We start from the raw sequence: 20,300 nt of genomic DNA, 5'->3' as shown, positions 1-20,300 counted from the left end.
ACCTCATCATCCATTGCAAGGTGCCACCTAAATAGAATAACAAGTGTCAAGTGCGACATGGGTACTTGTTCCCATTAAAGAGAGTATGTGGGTGTGGCCATATCGTGGATGTTTTAAAGAGAAAAAAAAATCAGTTTTGCAAATAAGTATCGGGCGATCACCTCTTCATCCATTGCAAGGTGGCACACTTGGTGTGGTCCATGGTGCTTTGGTAAAAATGGTTGAATTTTTTCTCAGTTTATCTGTTAGTGGTAATATGGGGAATTTAGAATAAAATAAATAATAGAAACTTCCAAGACAAATGCAAGTCCAAGAAAATAATTATTAGGGAATTGGTCAGCAATTGAAAAGGGTATCAACTTTGGATTCCATAATAATAATGAATACATGTAAGACACATGTGATCCATCAGGAATTGTATACACATATTCAGATAGCGACGGGCCGTAGCCTTCCAAGGAAATTTTAGAAACTTGAAATTCAAAATTCTTACAAAGTATTTTTCCCTCCAGTAATTTAAAATTTAAAAAAATGGTACAACTAAGTTCCCCAAAAAATGATACTTCCTGTTGAAGCTCATCATGAAGTTATATGATTAATTTCTATCAAAGATGACAATGGAGTTGAACAAACTCCATGATACAAATTTCAAAAATGTGATACATGTAGAACACTTGGCATATGACACCTCAGACTAGTAAAGATAAGCTCAGAAATGTTGTATGATACACCGGTAATAAATTATGTGAAAGAGCTTTACAACAAAGAATGTCACATGAGAATTCAACCACAAAGTCCCGCCCAACATTTATCAATGGCCACAAGCACCTTCTTTCGCTTGCAAAGGTCTCGGACAATCTTCTCCCAAGTGTAAGCCTTTGGAGAAAGAAACTTTTGCAGCATAATTTCCACTATTGTGGAAGCCCCTAGAACTCTTCCTCTCTTAGATAACCGAATGATTAACTCATCCAAAAAGTCTCTCATGTCATCCTGAGTTGCCTTCTCTCCCAAATGCTGCAAGAAAATATTGCATGTAACTATATCGGGATCACAACCTTGATCCAACATATTGTTTAAGAGATCAATAGCACGGGGAAGATTACTATTCTTGCACAAACTGCTGAGAAGTATGTTATAAGTAAGGGTATCTGGACGAGACTCCCCACAAAGCATCTCATTGAATAACCTTAGACCCTCATCCACTCGGCTGGCGTTGCAGAGGCCATTGATCATTGAAGTATATACTACAACATCAGGCTTACATCCACGACCCAACATGTGCTTCCACACCATCATTCCCTCCTTCAGCTTTCCTTCCTGACAAAGACCGTGAATTAGTATGCTATAGCTAACCTCATTTGGAGCACACCCATTTTCCACCATTTCCTTCCAAACAGCAAGGGCTTCAATGCTGTTACCCTTCTTGAAAAAACCCTTCATCAAGGAGCTATAAGTCAAAACATTAGGAGTACAACCCTTCTCCACCATCTCCAAAAGAACCCTTCTGGCTTCATCGGTATTTCCTTCTCTACATAGCCCATCTATCAGAGCGCTATAGACTACAATATTTGGTTTGCATCCTTTTTCTATCATCTCTCGCCATAACCTCATTGCCTCTTCTGATTTTCCTGCTTTAAACAACCCACTAACAAGTGCTGAGTAAACAAACTCATTCGGAGAACACCCCTTGTCCTCCATAGAAGCCAATATCCGGATTGCATCCAAGGCTCTACCTTGCTTAACAAGCCCATCAATTATCGTACCATAAGTAACGTCATTCGGAAGATATTTGTTAGATATCATCCGATTCAGAAGGGTAACAGCCTTGTCCAATTTACCCTTGAGACATAAACCATGAATAAGTGTGTTGTATGTCACTTCATTCGGAACACACCCTTTAAGCATCATATTATCGACAAGCTTCGATGCACGACTTAAGTCACCCTCCTTACAAAGACCATTAATCAACACATTAAAAGTCACGGCGCTAGGAAAACAACCCTCTATCTGCATTTCATCCAACAAAGAGACAGCTTCATCAATCCTACTCTCCTTGCACAATCCATCCATCAAAGTGCTATAAGTGAACACATCGGGACGGCAATTCCGAAGCGGCATTTCACGAAAAAACTCAATCGCTCTATCGACCGATCCTAATCTACAAAGAGCTTTGATCACTAGATTGAAACTGAGAACATTAGGTGAGATACCCTTCGAATTCGCACGCAAGTAGAACCCTACAGCGCAATCGAAAAGACCTTCTTGTACAAGAACATTAAGAACTGAATTAAATGACCTAACAGTATGCTTACAAAGAAACTCCTCGAACATTCTATCGAACAAATTCACAGCTTTATGAGGCAAATGTGCTTTTCCATAAGCTCTGATCACAATAATAAATAACTTTTCATTAAATACTCTCCTCTCTCTCTTCATTCTATCAAAAACCCTCTCTATTGAAACAAAATCGCCCGAATTGGCTAAATCCGTTATGAGAAAATAAAACGTCGAATCGCCTTGTTTGTAAGAACCCAATTTAGGACCCGATTTGAAAATCTCATCGGCGAGAGGGGGGTCGACTCTATTGGTTTCGGTATCAGTTTCAGAAGCATTCAAAGAAACATTAAGATTTGAAAAGAAACGAGGGAAAGATTTCGAAAACTTACATGTGAATGAAGAAAGATTCCACCTTTGCGTCTGTCCGACCAAAACCCTAACGGGCATTATCGGTTAGCTTGGATTCTGCAGAGAAAAGTCCATCTTTACATGAGTTCCTGAACATTATGCAGAGATTTTAGGGTTTGTTAGGGTTTTGGATAGAAAAGGCGGCAGCTCGAGATTGGAGTATAGAAAGAAAGGATTCTGAAGGGGTGAGATGGGTTCGGAGTGAATTTAGGGATTGTCCAGAGTTTGAGATGAAAAAGAGCGTTAGAACAGCCCATATAGGGCTTTTTGGTTACTGGAAATTTTCTGAAATAGCGTTGTTTATAGGTGAGGGAATAAGAGTAAGAGAGCCCTCAACTTTCAAATATAATCCTCAGAAAAAAAAGTCAGATGTTGGTGAATCGGCATCGTCCAATTAAAGATCGGACGGCAACGGAAAGTGGGTCCCATTTGACCTAAATTGCGTTAGCGAGTGAGACCCACGTCCAAATTACCGTTAATCTTCATCCAGATACTGATTAGACGGTTCTAAGATTTAACTCTAATAAATTACTCAAGCTCTGTTTCTTTCTAAGTAAAACAAATATTGCACCAATTTTTAAGTGGAAAAATGGGAATAAAATTGGCTTTTACCCCCATTTTACATTGAAAAATAGGAGGGAGTGTTGGGAGGGAGAGACGCTGCAGACGCACGAAACGAGAGGGAGAGACGCACGACATGGAGCCGTCCAGAGAGAGAGAGAGAGTATTTTGATTTTTGAGAGTTTGATCGATTAGGTTTTCTCCCTACATCCCTATTTTGTTTCTTCTGAGTGGATGGCTAGTGTCACGTGGCCATTTCGTCCAGCGCTGTTCGAATGGCCTATGGCCCGTGACTTGGTCTATCAATGTAATATGTAAGACTCATGCCTATGTACATGTTGTAGTGAGGACGTAGTTGGTATTAAAATACATCTCGTCTCGTCTCGTTGCGTCTTCAAAAGTCGTTGTTTATAGCACCTTTGGTCGCCACTGGTGGTTAAGGGGGTTGGTAGCTAAAGCTCTTTACCCTGAGATCTTGGTTGGCCATCGAGTGGTGCATTGCTAGTGCATATCCTAGCAGGGATTCCATTCTAGTCAACGGGTGATCGGGGACCCTTAGGAGTTGTAGACCTTTTGGCATGATCCTATTGTAACTTGTTTTGGAATCATCAATAAAGCTTAACATTTGCCTACTCGTGTGCCCTATTGCTTTGTGTGTGTTTGGAAACTTAGCACTCCATTTGTGTTTGTTTTGTAGGTTTGATTCTTATAACCTTGCTAGGCTTACTTGCTTGTTGTGAGGCAACGCAAGTGCCGCACGGACCTCAATCCCAAACCAAAGGTCCGTGACAGTTGGTATCAGAGCAGAAGTTCCTACCTACATTCAGAAATGGCAAAGAAGAATGCTACCCAAACACTTCCTCCGGAGTCTAGTCAGGTCCATGATGAGCAAGACCCAATACCGGTGCGAAGTACAAGAGAACGGATTGCTGGTGTTGAGGAAAGGGTGACAGCGGTAGAGCAACAACAGTTCAATCTTGCCGAAAGAAGGCCTTGGTGTGGAGACCAAGGGCATAATAGAAGAGGTAGAAGAGCGAGTCCATGCTCTTGCTGAGTTATTGAATCAGGCCGCGATGGAGGATCTTCGAAAGTAAGTTGAGACCCTCACTGGCCAGGTGAATTTACTCATGAGGACCATCGGTAATGGCATAGGTGGTCACGGAGATGGACAGGGTAGCAGGGTTCGAGTGCCTGAACCACGATGCTACGCCGGTGCCCGTGATGCTAAGGAGTTACAAAACTTCTTGTTCGATATAGAACAATTTTTCCGTGCAACACATCTTGATGAGGAGGCCAAAGTCACAACGGCCAGCATGTACCTCAGTGATGATGCCAAATTGTGGTGGCGAACCCGTTATGAAGAGATTGAAGCGGGACGATGTATTATTGACAGTTGGGAAGACATGAAGCGAGAACTTAAGGCACAATTCATGCCTGAGAACGTGGAGTTTATTGCTCGAAAGAACCTACGGCGCCTTCAACAAACCGGGTCGATTCGAGAATATGTGAAGAAATTTTCGACTCTCATGCTTGATATAAAGAGCATGTCAGAGGAGGACAAGCTATTTCAATTTATGGAGGGACTAAAGCCTTGGTCTCAGACAGAGCTCCGAAGAAGAGGAGTTCAGAACCTTGCCACGGCAATGATCGAAGCAGAAAAGTTATTTGATCATGTGGGGGATGACGCAACAAACAGGAAGAAAGACTTCAACAACAAGCCATCTAGCAGCTTCAGCAGGCCTCCCAGCAACATGAATACCTCTAGTCGGTCTTTTAGTAGCACAAGAGGAAGAATCCAGGGTTCAGGGGGCGATAGGAGAACCTATCACAGAGAGGGGTCCAAACAATACAATGAGGCGCCAACTTCTGCGTCACAGGGGCCGTGCTTCATATGCACCGGTCCACATTATACTCGGTTTTGCCCAAAAAAGGGGACTGTCAATGCTTTGCTAGGTTCAGCTTCCTCACCCCACGCTCAGAGCGAAGAGGAAGAAGATGAGGAGGAACCAAAGATGACAGCTCTAAGCATGTGCAGTGCTATCAAGGGACAAGGTGCCAAGAAAATTCTTTCTAAAGGAGTCCCATCCAAAGGCTTGATGTACATTGAAGCATGCATCAATGGAAAGATGACTCGGGCTATGATCGATACAGGTGCTACACACAACTTTGTCTCAGAACAAGAGGCAAAACGTTTGGCGTTGAAGCTCGAAAAAGATGACTGGAAAATGAAGGCAGTAAACTCAGAGGCCCGCCCCGTCACTGGGAAATCAAGGAGTGTACCAATCAAGATTGGGGCATGGTCTGGAACAACCAATCTCATGGCAGTACCCTTAGATGATTTTCATATCATCTTGGGGATAGAATTCTTGAACCAGGCCAAAGCAGTCCCAATGCCCTACTTAAACTCCCTATGTATGTTTGGAGAAAAAGCACCTTGTATGATTCCTGCCACTAGACAAGAGAGGAAAGACGTCGAACACTTAACGGCCCTTCAGCTGAAGAAGGGTTTAAAGAAAGGGGAACCCAGCTTCGTGGCAACCTTAAAAATGGGAGAGGCACTGGTGGGGGAGATCCTCATTCCCCCGAGCATCAAAGATGTTATAGAAGAATTTAAAGATGTCATGCCTGAGAAGCTACCCAAGAAGCTGCCGCCAAGGAGGGCAGTGGACCATAAAATTGAGCTAGAGCCTGGTAGCATACCCCCAGCCCGTGCCCCCTACAGAATGGCCCCTCCGGAGTTAGCAGAGCTTAGGAGACAACTCAACGAGCTACTAGAAGCAGGGTTTCTTAGGCCTTCAAAGGCCCCCTTTGGTGCCCCAGTTCTATTCCAAAAGAAGCATGATGGGAGCCTACGATTGTGTATTGACTACAGGGCCCTCAACAAGCTGACTGTGAAGAATAAGTATCCTATCCCCCTAATTGCTGACTTGTTTGACCAACTGGGAGGAGCCAGATACTTCTCTAAGCTGGATTTGCGATCAGGCTATTACCAAGTGCGAATTGCAGAAGGAGATGAGGCCAAGACAACCTGTGTAACAAGGTATGGTGCCTTGAATTCTTGGTGATGCCATTTGGCCTTACTAATGCCCCTGCAACCTTTTGTACTTTGATGAATGGTTTGTTTCATGAGTTTCTAGATAAGTTTGTAGTGGTCTACCTCGATGACATTGTAGTATATAGCAACACTCTCGAAGAACACGGCGATCATTTAAAGAAGGTCCTTGGGGTACTCAGAAACAACCAACTCTATGTGAAACTAGAGAAGTGCTCTTTTGCTCAGGAGCGTATTATGTTCTTGGGTCACGAAGTGGGTGGAGGAGAAATTCGCATGGACAATGAGAAGGTCCGTGCCATCCAAGAGTGGCATATTCCAACCAAGGTGGGAGAACTTCGGTCATTCCTCGGGCTTGTTAATTACTATCGGCGGTTCATATCAGGATACTCAAATCGAGCGGCTCCCTTGACAGACTTGTTGAAGAAAGATCGCCCGTGGTCATGGTCCGAAAAATGTAATACTGCCTTTCAGAATCTCAAGGATGTTGTTATGGTGGAGCCAGTGCTACAGCTGCCAAATCATTCGCTGCCATTTGAAGTTCAGACTGATGCCTCAGACTATGCTATTGGTGGTGTGCTTATGCAAGAAGGGCACCCGATTGCTTATGAGAGCCGCAAACTCAATGACACTGAACGAAAGTACACCGTGCAAGAAAAGGAGATGACCGCAATAGTGCACTGCTTGCGAGTTTGGAGACATTACCTTCTTGGCTCCAGGTTTGTTGTCAAGACCGATAATGTAGCCACAAGCTATTTCCAAACCCAGAGGAAGTTGTCACCAAAACAAGCTCGATGGCAAGATTTCCTTGCAGAATTTGACATGGTTCTAGAATACAAGCCGGGCCGATCGAACCATGTAGCCGATGCACTTAGTCGAAAGGCTGAGTTGGCCACCTTGAAATTGGACGAACATGCCTCCATGTGTCAAATAAAGAGCAACCTACAAGACCGTATCCGTGAAGGGCTTGAGAAAGATCCATTTGCCCAAACTATCATGCAGCTTGTGAAGGCGGGGAAATCACGGCGTTTTTGGGCCCAAAACGGTCTCCTACTGACCAAGCGGAGTCGAATATACATTCCGCGATCAGGTGACCTAAGGAAAGAACTTTTGAGAGAATGCCATGATACTCTGTGGGCAGGGCACCCTGGGATTCATCGCACTCTCGCCCTGGTCGAACGTAATTACTACTGGCCTCGAATGAGCGACGATGTGGAAGAGTATGTTCGGACGTGCCTCACTTGCCAACAAGATAAGGTGGAAAGGGACAAGCCCTTGGGACTCTTAGACCCGTTGCCAGTGCCGAAAGGACCTTGGGAGAGTATCTCCCTAGACTTTATTGTGAGCTTACCCAAAGTTGGGGAGTTTGGCTCCATCATAGTGGTCGTGGACAGGTTTTCAAAGTATGCAACCTTCATACCAGCGCCATTATATTGCAGTGCAGAGGAGGCAGCTAGACTATTCTTCCGCCATGTTGTGAAGTATTGGGGCGTTCCTCAGAATATTGTCAGTGACAGGGACCCAAGATTCACAGGCCGCCTGTGGACCGAAGTGTTTAAGTTGTTGGGCACAAAGTTAAACTTCTCCTCCAGCCTACACCCCCAAGCCGACGGACAGACAGAAAGGGTCAATGCCCTACTTGAAGAATACTTGAGGCACTTTGTCAGCGCCAACCAACGAAATTGAGTTCACTTGCTCGATGTAGCGCAGTTTTGCTACAACTTACAAAAGAGCTCTGCATCTAATCAAAGCCCCTTCGAGCTAGCGACTGGCCGGCAACCTTCCACCCCCCATTCCATCGCTGCTGGTTATATCGGCAATAGCCCCCCTGCTTATCATATGACAAAAGAGTGGCACACAAATATAGACATCGCCAGAGCGTATTTGGAGAAAGCTTCAAGGAGGATGAAGAAGTGGGCGGATCAGGATAGAAGACCAGATGACTTCAAAGTTGGTGACTTGGTGTTAGTCAAATTGAACTCTAGCCAGCTCAAGTTTACCCGCAAAGTGCATAAAGGCTTGGTTCGAAAATCTGAAGGACCCCTTCCCATCCTTGAGCGTGTTGGTAACGTCTCCTTCCGGGTCCAACTCCCTTCATGGCTCAGAATCCATCCTATCTTTCATGCCAGTTGTTTGAAGCCCTATCGAGCCGATAAGGAAGACAACACCAGAAACACATCAGTTCGAGAGGAACCGCACGCAACTTCCTTCACACCTGAAGTTGAGGGTATCATGGCTGAACGCACCAAGCCGCGAGGAACTTCTCGAAGACCGACACTAGAATACCTCATCAAGTGGAAAGGCCTACCAGACTCAGAAGCTAGCTGGGAACCAAGGGAAAAGCTCCACCTCACTGAAGATGAAATACGTACCTACACGGACGCAATGTCGACGAGGGCGTCGACATGATTAGGTGGGGGAGTGTCACGTGACCATTTCGTCCAGCGCTGTTCGCATGGCCTATGGCCCGTGACTTGGTCTATCAATGTAATATGTAAGACTCATGCCTATGTACATGTTGTAGTGAGGACGTAGTTGGTATTAAAATCCATCTCGTCTCGTCTCGTTGCGTCTTCAAAAGTCGTTGTTTATAGCACCTTTGGTCGCCACTGGTGGTTAAGGGGGTTGGTAGCTAAAGCTCTTTACCTTGAGATCTTGGTTGGCCATCGAGTGGTGCATTGCTAGTGCATATCCTAGCAGGGATTCCATTCTAGTCAACGGGTGATCGGGGACCCTTAGGAGTTGTAGACCTTTTGGCATGATCCTATTGTAACTTGTTTTGGAATCATCAATAAAGCTTAACATTTGCCTACTCGTGTGCCCTATTGCTTTGTGTGTGTTTGGAAACTTAGCACTCCATTTGTGTTTGTTTTGTAGGTTTGATTCTCATAACCTTGCTAGGCTTACTTGCTTGTTGTGAGGCAACGCAAGTGCCGCACGGACCTCAATCCCAAACCAAAGGTCCGTGACACTAGGATTGTCACAGTCTGATGGCTGGTATTGAAGTGTCTTGTAGCCATTTTTACAATCTGTGAAGTTAAAAACTGGCTAGGATTGGCTAGGATCGTCACAATATGTGAAGTTAAAAACTTCAAAATGGTTAACCTACAGGCTAAACGAGCCTACGAGCCGAGTCTGGCCTAGCTCGGGCTCAGCTCGGCTCGTTAACGATTCGAGCTGAGCCCGTACCGAGCCGAGCACGAGCGAGCTTCCGAGCCCGAGCCCAAATTGACACCCCTACTTAAGACTAAATCATTACGGCTCTGTTCATTTTGGATTTTTTAGAATTGATTTTGGGTCCAAAATTGATTATTGGACTCAAATTTGAATGCAATTTTGAATCAAGAATTAGTTTGGACTCAAAATAAATTATCAAAATCCAAAACAAACAGGGCCTCAGGGAAGTCCCTCTCCTCAACCTGTTCGTTTTGGAATTTGAGTCCAAAACTGATTGTTGCGCGTAAAATAGTTTTTAATTTTGAGTCCAAAACTAATTGTTCTACTCAAAATTGTGTTTAGGCACTGTTTGCTTTGGATTATTACCAGAATCAATTGAGAGCTCAAAATTGACGGTTGGACCTAAATTTAGGTTTAAATTTAACCCCAATCAGTTTTGGAATCGCAATCGGATCTCAAATCCCAAGTGAGTCCAACACAATAATCAGTTTTGGACTCAATTTTTTATTTATTTATAAAAAAACGGAGTATTAAGATCATTTTTAAGTAAAGTTATTAAAGATAACAATATCTTTAATCGCAATTAGTCTATTTGGACTCTGCAATTTGAGTAAACTAGACATCTAAGCTTTTATTTTCTCCCCCTTTTTCCAAGTTTACACACGAATTGCAGCCAAAATGCAATTACATTTGCAAACTAAAACTAACCTCATTTTGTAATGGTGCTCATCGTATGAACTTTGACAGTGTCGACAATAATGAGCATGTCAATTGAGTGATTATTTTCCTTTTAGTATGAACTTCGATGGGGTGTATGCAGGGAAAGGAAAGTTTTGGTAAATAATATTTTTCATAGAAAAAATAAGGTGATGATATTTTCACCCTCCCTACATTACTTGCACGCTCCCCTTAGAACGTGGTTTGACATAAAGTTGCCCACTTTTCACGTCAAATCACATTATAAGGGAGCGTGCAAGTAATGCAAGGGGCGCGAAAATATCATCTCCCAAAAAAATCAAAAATAAAATTCCAAAGTGTAGTAGGTTTGCAGTTTCCCATGGAAAAAATTCAAAAAAATAATAATAAATAGATTAAAAATTCCGTACACCCACATTAACTTGATACCCATGCGTTGATTCCAGAATTTTGAACTACAGTGACATAAGAAAGATGCCCTCTCAGAGGGACATTGTGCATTGCAAACATACAATAAATGAAATGGAGCCTCACTGAAAATCTACGTGATTGAATTTGTAGGGTATAGGAAAATAGTAAAAACTTTATATACCAAATGAGACCATTGCCATCCAATCTTCAGGGTACAAAAGTGAGAGACGTTCTCTGGGCAAACATAAAAACTAAGGGGTTGCTTAAACATGTAAGATCATTTGTTCATTACAAAAACATGTTACACAGCCAAGTCAGTGAGTATCTTCACAAGTAGAACCACATCCAATATGGTCACACATTACTTTGCTTGTAATGTTTTGTGTCTATAACTTGCTTGCCACACATAGCACAAACACCTGGGCAAAACACAAAGCACTTCAAGTCGAGACTCTCCCCATGTCAAATGAATGGAAATAAGATGTCTATTCTAGTCCCCCTTATGGAAAAAGGGAGAGAGAGAGAAACACAAGACCCAGCCCAAAAAACAACTAAAGAGATGGAAACTAAGTTGTAATCTGGAAGCCCCGAATGGGTAAAGAGAAAATATGGTTTTGATGTATAATAGAAGAAGAAGCTTAGATACCTTTTGTGTAAGCGCAGGTGTGACAGTACTTGGCATCTTGATGGACTTGTTGCTTGCAAATGATGCACTTGGTCGTTCCATAAGGGGTCCACCTGCATAGGAACCAAAGGGGAACATGGATTTGAAATGAGGCACAGGAACACCTCAAACAACCAAACGTATGACAGTAAATAAGATTCAGAAGCACTTATCTAAGTGAAAACCAAATTGAGGAAAAATGAGATTGAAGTGCATGAAAAACACAGAAAAAGAACAGCTGAGTGAAACCAAATTAGGAAAAATGCCCACTTCAATACATGATCAACAGCCCACTACGAGCATTGGAAAAATAGAAGGATCCAAAATGAGTCATCTGCCACAAATTTATTTTGCACCAAAAGAAGAAATGAAAGGCCAAGGTCAACAGGAACACCATTTTGTTAGTTCCTTTAAATAATGTGGCTTCAACTCCATAGCTGAAACCACAAAATGATGTGAATTTACGCTTGAGCGATTATTGTGATGCGGTTGCCAAGGTGGGCGTGCCTCTCATTAGCCATATGATACTTTTCTTTTTGAAAGATAGTGAAAGATTTCTTAAAAGACAGAAGAAAGTACAGAGAAGGGACGAGCTGACCCCTGGAACAAACAAATAAAAAACATGAAAGGATATAACACTCAAGTACTAACACCCCATACAAAGAGGAGAATCGATCCCAACAGTCAAAACAGTCCTATCAATATTAACCTTCCCTCGATAAAGAAACAGCCCATATCATTTACACTTCCAGGGATGCATTTCAATGAACGTTCTTAAAATGAGGGCGATAGCACTTGCACCATTCAAATATGCAATACCGATGATATTCCCATTTCATTTCCTATGCGTCATCCTTTTTTTTTAAAGAGACATTTCCTAGATGACATCCTGATAGGTCACTATTATATATTAGCAAATAAAAAGACTAAATGCACATGGACTTGTGCATGAGAGGCGAAGATCATTGCATATTGTTCTTTTGAAGGAAGAGGATTAAACTCAGGAAAGTAACCAAGTTGTGAGGTAGACGAATGTGACTGTCCCCTGTCTCCTCGAAGTGAATTAGTTGTGGTTTCATGACTCTTTTGTACTGTGCAAAGTGTGAAATATTTACTACCACTCCTATTATTAAATAGTGTTAACACATTTTTATTTTTAAAACTAAAACCTGAACAAACTCTTCTTCTAATATTATATTCATTGCATGTTTGTTCGTGTCTCTTTCACTATGCACATTGAAGATTGAAGCGAAACACAAGTTGTGCTATCATGGGGTGTTGAAGAGAAGAAGAAAAGCTCATAATTATAGCTTAGATTGATGAACCCACGGTCATTTGGTTATCCCGTGTTTTACTTTAGGCTTATAGTTCCTTAATCCTAAGATTTCTTAATTTAGTAAATGAACACCACCTTTACCTTGGTGCAAATTATGATCAGTAATTAGTAATTCTGTCTCTGTATGTACAAGCGCATCTCTGTTTCTAGATTTTTAGGGGTTATATGTCAAATACATGGTATCTGCATGACACTCAACATGTGAATATGTCCACATATTAGTCATGAGACCTTGGCATCTCTATGTGCACAACGGTGGGCTACTCATTTTGTAGTGAACTAGTCCACATTCAAAGAACGAAAATTAGAGGCTAAAAGGTACAAAACATGTCAACTGAGAGAAATAGAGGAGTGCTGAACGTTTCTAGCTGACGAAGATAGGGCTTGCATGGCATCTATGCAAGTGTGGAGAGGGACCAACGTACTGCATAAGTGAAAACCCTTGGAGGAATAATCACCGGGCCTGAGGAACACCAATAATGGTGATCAACATGCGAGTGCCACATGGTGTGGTATGTGGAATGCAAAACTGAGTTTGACAGTATCATCTTCTTGATCACAAACAAAGCCCAAATGAGTTTTTGTTGCTCGTATGGATGTTTGGAAGAGAGAAGAAAGAGAACAGAGTCAAGGGGAAGAAAAAAATAACGAAAATTCATGGAGCTCAAGTGTTGTCATGAATTGAAGTTCAAATATTGCCCACGACCTGCCCCCTATCTTTTGATCAATCATTATGTAGATTATAAATATGCCCTTAAGTAAAATAGAAGAGTACACAATGACAAAAGGGCATACTGGGGGGAGCTATCCTAACTTAAGAGACATACACATAACTTACAGATACATAATATACAAATTTTAATATCTTTCACAAAAAGGGCGGCCCAGTGCACGAGGCTCCCGCCATTGCAGGGTTTGGGGAGGGCTAGATGTACGCAGCCTTACCCCTGCGTTGCAGAGAGGCTGTTTCCGTGACTCAACCCCGTGACCACTGAATCAGATAACATCAATTTATGAGCCAAAATGTTATGTCGCATGCGACTCATAGGCTTAGTAAAGATAACCACCAATTGTTATTAAGAATGAACATATGGAAGGGACATCCAGCCAAGAGCATAACATCGACACATATAGTGACAATTAACCTCAATATACTCCATCCACTCATAAAAGACTACATTAGTAGGAAACTGATTCGCACTCTTGATATATCCATAAAGAAGAATAGACGAATAAACGTGACTGTTGAAATATGTACAAAGAGAATAAAACACACAATCCCACTGGAGGCTGAAGGCTTAGAAACACTCCAATACTCTGCCTCTATTGGTGACTTAGAAACTACATCTTGTTTCCTGTACACAGACCAATTCTCATTCTATGATAAGTGATCACGAGCTTTGGAGAAGGAACAGCAGGAGTAATATCATCATCAAAGGATGGTAAATAGGAAAAAGTAGAGAGAGAAAGAGATAAAAAAAGGCTATAAATATAAATATATTCCAAGAAAACAACATGACACGCGATGTGCATACATTATTTTTTAATGTACAATGTACACACATTGTTTACAGTTTCGTAACATCGAAAACCCTCTTAGCCTTCTCCATAGCCAACAGGCACATTTAGTAGCACGAGCGGAGAGTTTATCTCTTTCATATGGAGAAAAGTGAATAAACATACACAACCCAAAACATGAAATAAGGAATAATCAGGAGGTTTGTCAAATAAACAGCGGTTAAGAGACTGTTTTTCTGAAAAAAAGAAGAAGAATGGATCTGGCAAAACAAGAGGAAATTGACAGTTAATCAAATGAACAGCAGCAAGAGCAGATTCAGTGTAGAGTATGGACTCAATCAGAAACTTATGAATCACAAAAAGGAGATAAACTCTCTGCTTCTTCTTCCTTTCTGCAGACACTCTCCCTACTTATAAGATGGACAGTCCTAAACAGTGGGATATCATGCTAATAGAAATTTCTTTGGATTTCCCCAAATGTTTCCACAACAGAGGAAGGAATGTAGTAACAGATAAGAAGCATGTAGGAATGTTAGCCAGGGAGGCCTTAAGGAGAGTAATTATGTAAGTAAATGAAAAATATTGCCCTTGTCACAATTCCAATTTAAGCTGCCTTTTTTTACATTCGAGGAGACCCATGTATTTAAGAGGAAGGGAAGTGAGGAGAAGTCCGGGCAGGCTATGGTAGCCTCAACCTTAGCTCCATCCAAATTAATGACACTGACATTGGTTTTTTTTATTAATTTTGAGGTTGGAAATATCCTCAATGAAGGACAGTAAGGTGTTGAGATTTGATGGTCGGTTATCAATTGTATCGTCTACATAATTGAGACGAGTCACAAAGATAGTATCAGGGCATTTTTCTAGAACCCTAAGGAGACCACTATTCAATGCTTTTGGAAAGGATGTAGCCTATATTTTCAACATCTAGAATGAGATAAGTGACAGAATTGCCCCCATTGAAACGAAAGAAGAAATGAGTTGAGATACACCATCCAACCCATTTTCTCCATTAGATTATGAACCCATCTTCCCAAGCAGCGATATCACAATAGACCATTCAATCTTATCAAATGCTTTTTCAAGGTCTAGCATTAAAATAACGCCTTTACAACCATGAAGCATCTAAAAGCCAATGACTTTCTTAGCAGTAATGATGCTATAAAGACTATGCCTAACTTCAAAAAAGCCATATTGGTGGTGATGATGAGGTGATGATGAATCATCTTCCCCTTCATTCTAATTTGTGAGAAAGGTTTATCTCTTTTCTTCTCAGACTTGTCTGGAGTAATGTAGGTTTTGCAGTTATGCCAACTGCAAACATCTACCATTGACTTGTTAAATGTTTGGTCCCTTCTCCGTTTTCCAACGGGAGCAAAGGTTCTCACTAGGGGTGCAACTCAGGTCGGGTTGGGTTGGGTCGGGTTAAGGCCAACCCGAACCCAATCCGAGGGGCCATTTTTCCAACCCTAACCCAACCCGACCCGAGTTTCAACCCGAAGAGAGCCAACCCGACCCGACCCACATATCTTTTACTCAACCCGACCCAAGTTACAGAAGGGTAAAAATGAAGTGAAAAAATTGAAAAAAAAAAAAGAAACAGAAATGAAGGAACCCGGTTTGCTTCTTCTACTTTCTTGAGAAATGAAGTTGTTGGCTAGACAGTTTTTGCACTGAACACAACACAGGAAGCTCATAATCAATTTATGAGCTTGCCTCACGAATGTGATTCAAACCATCTCAACATTACATAAGAAAAGGCAAATAAGTTACTGAAAATCATCCCCAGGTGTCGTTCGGTGCCGTTCTGTTGATACTTTTTGGCCAATCCCATTAGAGAGGCTTCAATAATCTTTAGGTTCAATAATCCCGCCATGAATCCTAGTGATCCGGATGAAATCCTCCCGCCATGATCCTAGTGATCCGGGGGAAATCCTGAAAATTTTTCGTCAGCCAGTTTGGGATAGTTCTCATAAAAGAAGAAAATAACATGGTGAGATGAAACTAGGTTTAGAGCTGTCTAGAGGAAGGAGATGGAGTCGTATTGAGCCGGTTCACATCAAAAAACAGGGAGGGATGATGGTGTCTGAAAAAAAGAAAAGGGTATTATTGCAAACATCTGACGAAATGAAAGCATGGGAAAAGACCAGGTTCATGCCCAAAAAGCAAAATATCTATTAATAAAAAAGGGGGCGGGGTCTGGGGAGGGTACGCACCCTTCCCCTGCTTTGCAAAGAGGCTGTTTCTGTGACTCAAACACGTGACCACCAGGTCACAATGGAGCAACCTTACTGTTGCGCCAAGGCTAAAAAATGTATTAATGAACCGGACAAAAAAATTATATCGCAATCGGATGGTGTGCCAAACCTAAGCACTCATTAGCTTTCCTCTTATAAAATAAGCAATAAATATGGGTTTTCGAGTCGGGTTGCTCGATGTGACACCCTAACCCAACCTAAAATTTCTCCAGGTTCATTTTATCCAACGCAAACCCATCACGACCCGAGCAGTGTTCAACCCATAGTTGCCGGAAACTCCTTGGGCGGGTGTGAAACCCGTTTCCCATAAAACGAGTTTCTCGCGGTTGGGAAACTTGTTTCCCCTAAAGTGAGCGAAACACGTTTCAAAAACGTTTCCAAAATATGATACAAAATTGGAGAAATGTTTTTGAAACACATGGGAAACATATGGAAAACTTATGTAAATAATGTGTAAACGTGTGATGAACACATGCAACACTCGTAGAAAGTGCATATGAAACGTTTAGGAAACATGTGTGGAACTTACGAATATCATTTTGGAAAAAACACATCATTTCAGACGTTTCTCCTACGATTTTCTATTGTTTCTCGTTTCCCCTGTATTTTTTTTCATACGTTTCACGTTTCGTTTCCTGAATTCGTTTCCCACCCAGGTGACTATGGTTCAACCCAACCCAAGAAAAATTCAGGTTGAGCACGAACCAAGTTGTGCCCCTAGTTCTCACGAGTCAGAGCTCGCAAAATCCATGCCTTGGACCCATCTAGACCCATGCAAGTCTCCATAGATGCCTTGAATGATTGAATCCCCCCCCCCTCCTTATCTCCCACCCAAGTGATCATAAGCGGTGTTTATGGGACAATTCCTCAAACCAACACCCTAGCACACATGGCCCACCAAAGAGTCAGTCTTGGGATGTGAAGGGAAACTTGTATTACAGGAGGTAGAAGATTACAGTGCTAAAAGGTGAGTCAATGTTTCATCAGTATAGGTATGAGTGTCAGATTCAACAAACCTCAAAAAGAAAGATTTGTGGATTCATTAAATTATTTAAATCAATTCTCAAACTTTAATTTGCTATCATAATAATATGTGTATAACACGTAATACATTGAATTTTTTTATCAAATAAGTAAATAGAACAGTTTATTACCATATAAACACCTTACTATTTCAATAGATAAAACTCAAAATGCAATAATTGTAAAGTTGTGGTGTTAGTATTCAGAAAAAAACTGGTTAAAAAGATCTAGAAAAGTAGCAGAGAATTCTTAAGTATTGGAATTAACGACATGTCCGATACGGATACACTGACCATTCAGAAGAATCTATGCAACAAGAACTGGTCCTCAAATTAGGGGGTTTCCCATAATTGTAGGCTTTTGAACTTTACATCAATGGTCAAGACTCAAGAGTGTCTCAATCAGCACTCCTTCAATGATTTAAGACTGAACATTGCATTTTAGACATCTAGAAGTTTCTGCATTATTTGAGCAACAAGTATGCACAATGGGTTTCAAAAACCCTATAAGGGGCGGTACTTTTGACGGGCCGCTCACACAGGACTTGACGGTTGGGCATCATATAATTTCTCTATTTTATATAACAATAACTCAATAAGAAAATTGAGAAAATAAAAATAAACAACAACCCATCATTCAGAATTGTGATCAATCAAATAAATTGTCAGAAAATAACATGAATGAAAAAGGAAGCCCAATACACAGGAAAAAGAAAAAGAAAATCAAACCCATAATTTAAAGTTCGTTCTGATAAAAACACATGTTGAGCAAACCCTAGAATCAAGCAAACAACGTTCTGATTTTAATAAACCCTAGAATCAATAGAAAAGAAACCCAGATGAGATTACCTATTCTTCTTGGAGAGAAGTTTGTTTTCGTTGATCTTTCGGCCTCCACCTTCGGTGGTATTGCTCGCACCTTCCTTCCACTTGTCGGGGACGATTACCTTCGACAGCTTTTTCTCACCTGCCCAAATACAGTACAAAAAAAGTCAGTGAATTTCTCTTCTACATTTTTCAATAGGTAATTTTTAGGGTTACGCAAAATAAATAACGAGGAAGAAGAAGAAGAAGCTTACACTTTTCGCACACCATTGCGATATTGTGAATTGTTCTGGAAAAGAAATAAATTTGGAAAAAAAACCCTTCCTTCTATTTCTCTCTCTCTCTCTCTATAAAATTAGAAATAGAAAAGGGTAATGGTAACTTCGCACCCCAAGTAGGATAATTCACACCCCTGTTAACGTGCTTTGGCGTCAAAAAGCGTAAAAGTCTGCCACAATAATTCGCACCCCTCTTAACTTGATTTGGCGTCAAAAAGCGTATAACTCTGCCACAATTCACGCTACCAAGGATGCGAATTATCCTGCAGTGGGAGCGAATTCATCACTCCCAATATGAAATAGGTTATCAGATATTGATGCAAGGAAGACACGCAGGCGTCAAGGACATCCGCAACAGGACTCTCTTCTATCAAGTTATGCGTCCTATGTTTTTTTAAGACAAAACTACTTCTACCTTTTACAAAAATGACAAATATATCCTACTTTAATATACTTTGCAGGGATTTGCTAGGCACTTTCGCTGAAACTATTTCGAGCTGCTTACTTTTGCACGAGAGAACAGCCACCTCAGATGAATTAAATGAATAAGACAAAAGCTGCCAATAAGTAAGCATGAGTGGCTCTTCTCACGTGCAAAAGTCAGCTGCAACGAACATAAAACAAATTTGAAGTCCATTTTTACATGGAAAGAAATGGAGCCTTTATGACCAGAGTACCCAAATATTTTTATAGAATAACAATTATATCCCTATTTGCTATAAGCCCCTGTAGTCCAATATTTTTCAAAAACAATATTGTACCGCTTACAACATAGGATGATCCAAGTCGTCCATCAAATGGGCCACAACGTATACATGTTGTGCCCAAAAAATCATTTCCAAGCGATGATCCCAGCCCTCCAATCTATACAGAGGGACTTCATATGATAGAAAACTCCATAGATCTGAGAGGTTGGGATCATCCTATGGAAATGATTTTTAGGGCACAATCTATTTATGTTGGTGCCGCCCATCAAACACTGTTTGGATGATCATATGGTGAGCCATACAGCACTTTTTGGAGAAAAAATATCGACGGGCTTACACCAATATATGTATGATATGATTTCCATTGGAGCCATTTCAATTGTATATCTTTTCAAGACAAATTTTACCTCTAACACGAAGATGCCTTGGTATGATTTTCCTTTATGACAAAATTACCCAAATATACTTTGCAAATCCAACTTGTTTTGATTGTTTCTCCCGTTTCTTACTTTTGACTTTTGAGTGGCCTTTTTAAAAGTACTAGTCGTACTATTCTCCCCAAGCATGCTTAACTTTGGAGTTCTGTTGGGATCTAGTATACTGTGTTAGTATGATCGCACTCTAGGACAACCATCGTAATATCACATTTGAGCGGCTTCTGAGGTTGATTTTTTGCTATTTTTTAGAGTGAAATCGGATTTGCTTTGCACAATGCCGTTCCACCCATTTTACAGACTTTTGATAACAAGACTGAGAAGAGTTGAAGAACGCAACCTTACAGTTTGCTAAGCCAAAAGTTTGGATCATTGATTTAGGGAATGATAAATGCGCCCATTTTCATCACTTGGGACACACATCAGCAGTGTATCAATGACTGCATAGGGGTTGATGTACTTTATGTCAGAAGGATTCAATGGGTTTGATTGCCACGTACACTACTGCAATTGGGTGTCCCATGTGATGAAGAGAGGCGCATTTATCATTTCCCTTAATATAATGTTTTCATCCATGTGCACGGTGAGTCCCAAATATCTATTATTCAATGTCAAGGCTGGCAGATGATTTATATTCAAACTATTTCTTGTTCAAACCTTAGAAAGACACATCTTT

The 20,300-nt window shown here is 41.2% G+C and overlaps 3 protein-coding genes across 5 annotated transcripts; 1 reads left to right on the top strand and 2 right to left on the bottom strand.

The window, feature by feature from the left end:
- Positions 1-545: 545 nt before the first annotated feature.
- EMB1025 (Pentatricopeptide repeat (PPR) superfamily protein) lies at positions 546-3,137 on the bottom strand. 3 transcript variants are annotated; one of them, XM_077387532.1, is made up of 2 exons: positions 2,667-3,134; positions 546-2,581 (listed from the first exon to the last, which is right to left on the bottom strand). In XM_077387532.1, exon 2 carries the CDS (start codon positions 2,434-2,436, stop codon positions 784-786), a length of 1,653 nt encoding a protein of 550 aa, XP_077243647.1. In that variant the 5' UTR covers positions 2,437-2,581; positions 2,667-3,134; the 3' UTR covers positions 546-783. The 3 variants fall into 3 exon arrangements, with proteins under 3 accessions (XP_077243647.1, XP_077243648.1, XP_077243646.1); XM_077387533.1 differs by having other exon boundaries at positions 546-2,383; positions 2,667-3,133; XM_077387531.1 differs by having other exon boundaries at positions 546-3,137.
- Positions 3,138-8,137: 5,000 nt separating this feature from the next.
- Positions 8,138-8,707, top strand: LOC143882494 (uncharacterized). The gene has a single exon (XM_077385972.1). The coding sequence runs from the start codon at positions 8,138-8,140 to the stop codon at positions 8,705-8,707; it is 570 nt and encodes a 189-aa protein (XP_077242087.1).
- A 2,029-nt stretch (positions 8,708-10,736) lies between these two features.
- On the bottom strand, positions 10,737-18,605 carry LOC143884126 (postsynaptic protein-like protein). The gene is made up of 4 exons (XM_077387530.1): positions 18,460-18,605; positions 18,230-18,347; positions 11,229-11,320; positions 10,737-11,001 (listed from the first exon to the last, which is right to left on the bottom strand). The coding sequence occupies exons 1-4, from the start codon at positions 18,473-18,475 to the stop codon at positions 10,937-10,939; spliced, it is 291 nt and encodes a 96-aa protein (XP_077243645.1). The 5' UTR covers positions 18,476-18,605; the 3' UTR covers positions 10,737-10,936.
- Positions 18,606-20,300: the final 1,695 nt, after the last annotated feature.

Source organism: Tasmannia lanceolata, unplaced genomic scaffold (genome assembly GCF_043159265.1).
Source record: "Tasmannia lanceolata isolate RefF3 unplaced genomic scaffold, GAP_Taslan_0.1 ptg000008l, whole genome shotgun sequence".
Taxonomy (NCBI): domain Eukaryota; kingdom Viridiplantae; phylum Streptophyta; class Magnoliopsida; order Canellales; family Winteraceae; genus Tasmannia; species Tasmannia lanceolata.
Note: the sequence above shows the minus strand (reverse complement) of the source record. Positions and strands in the feature narration are given on the sequence as shown.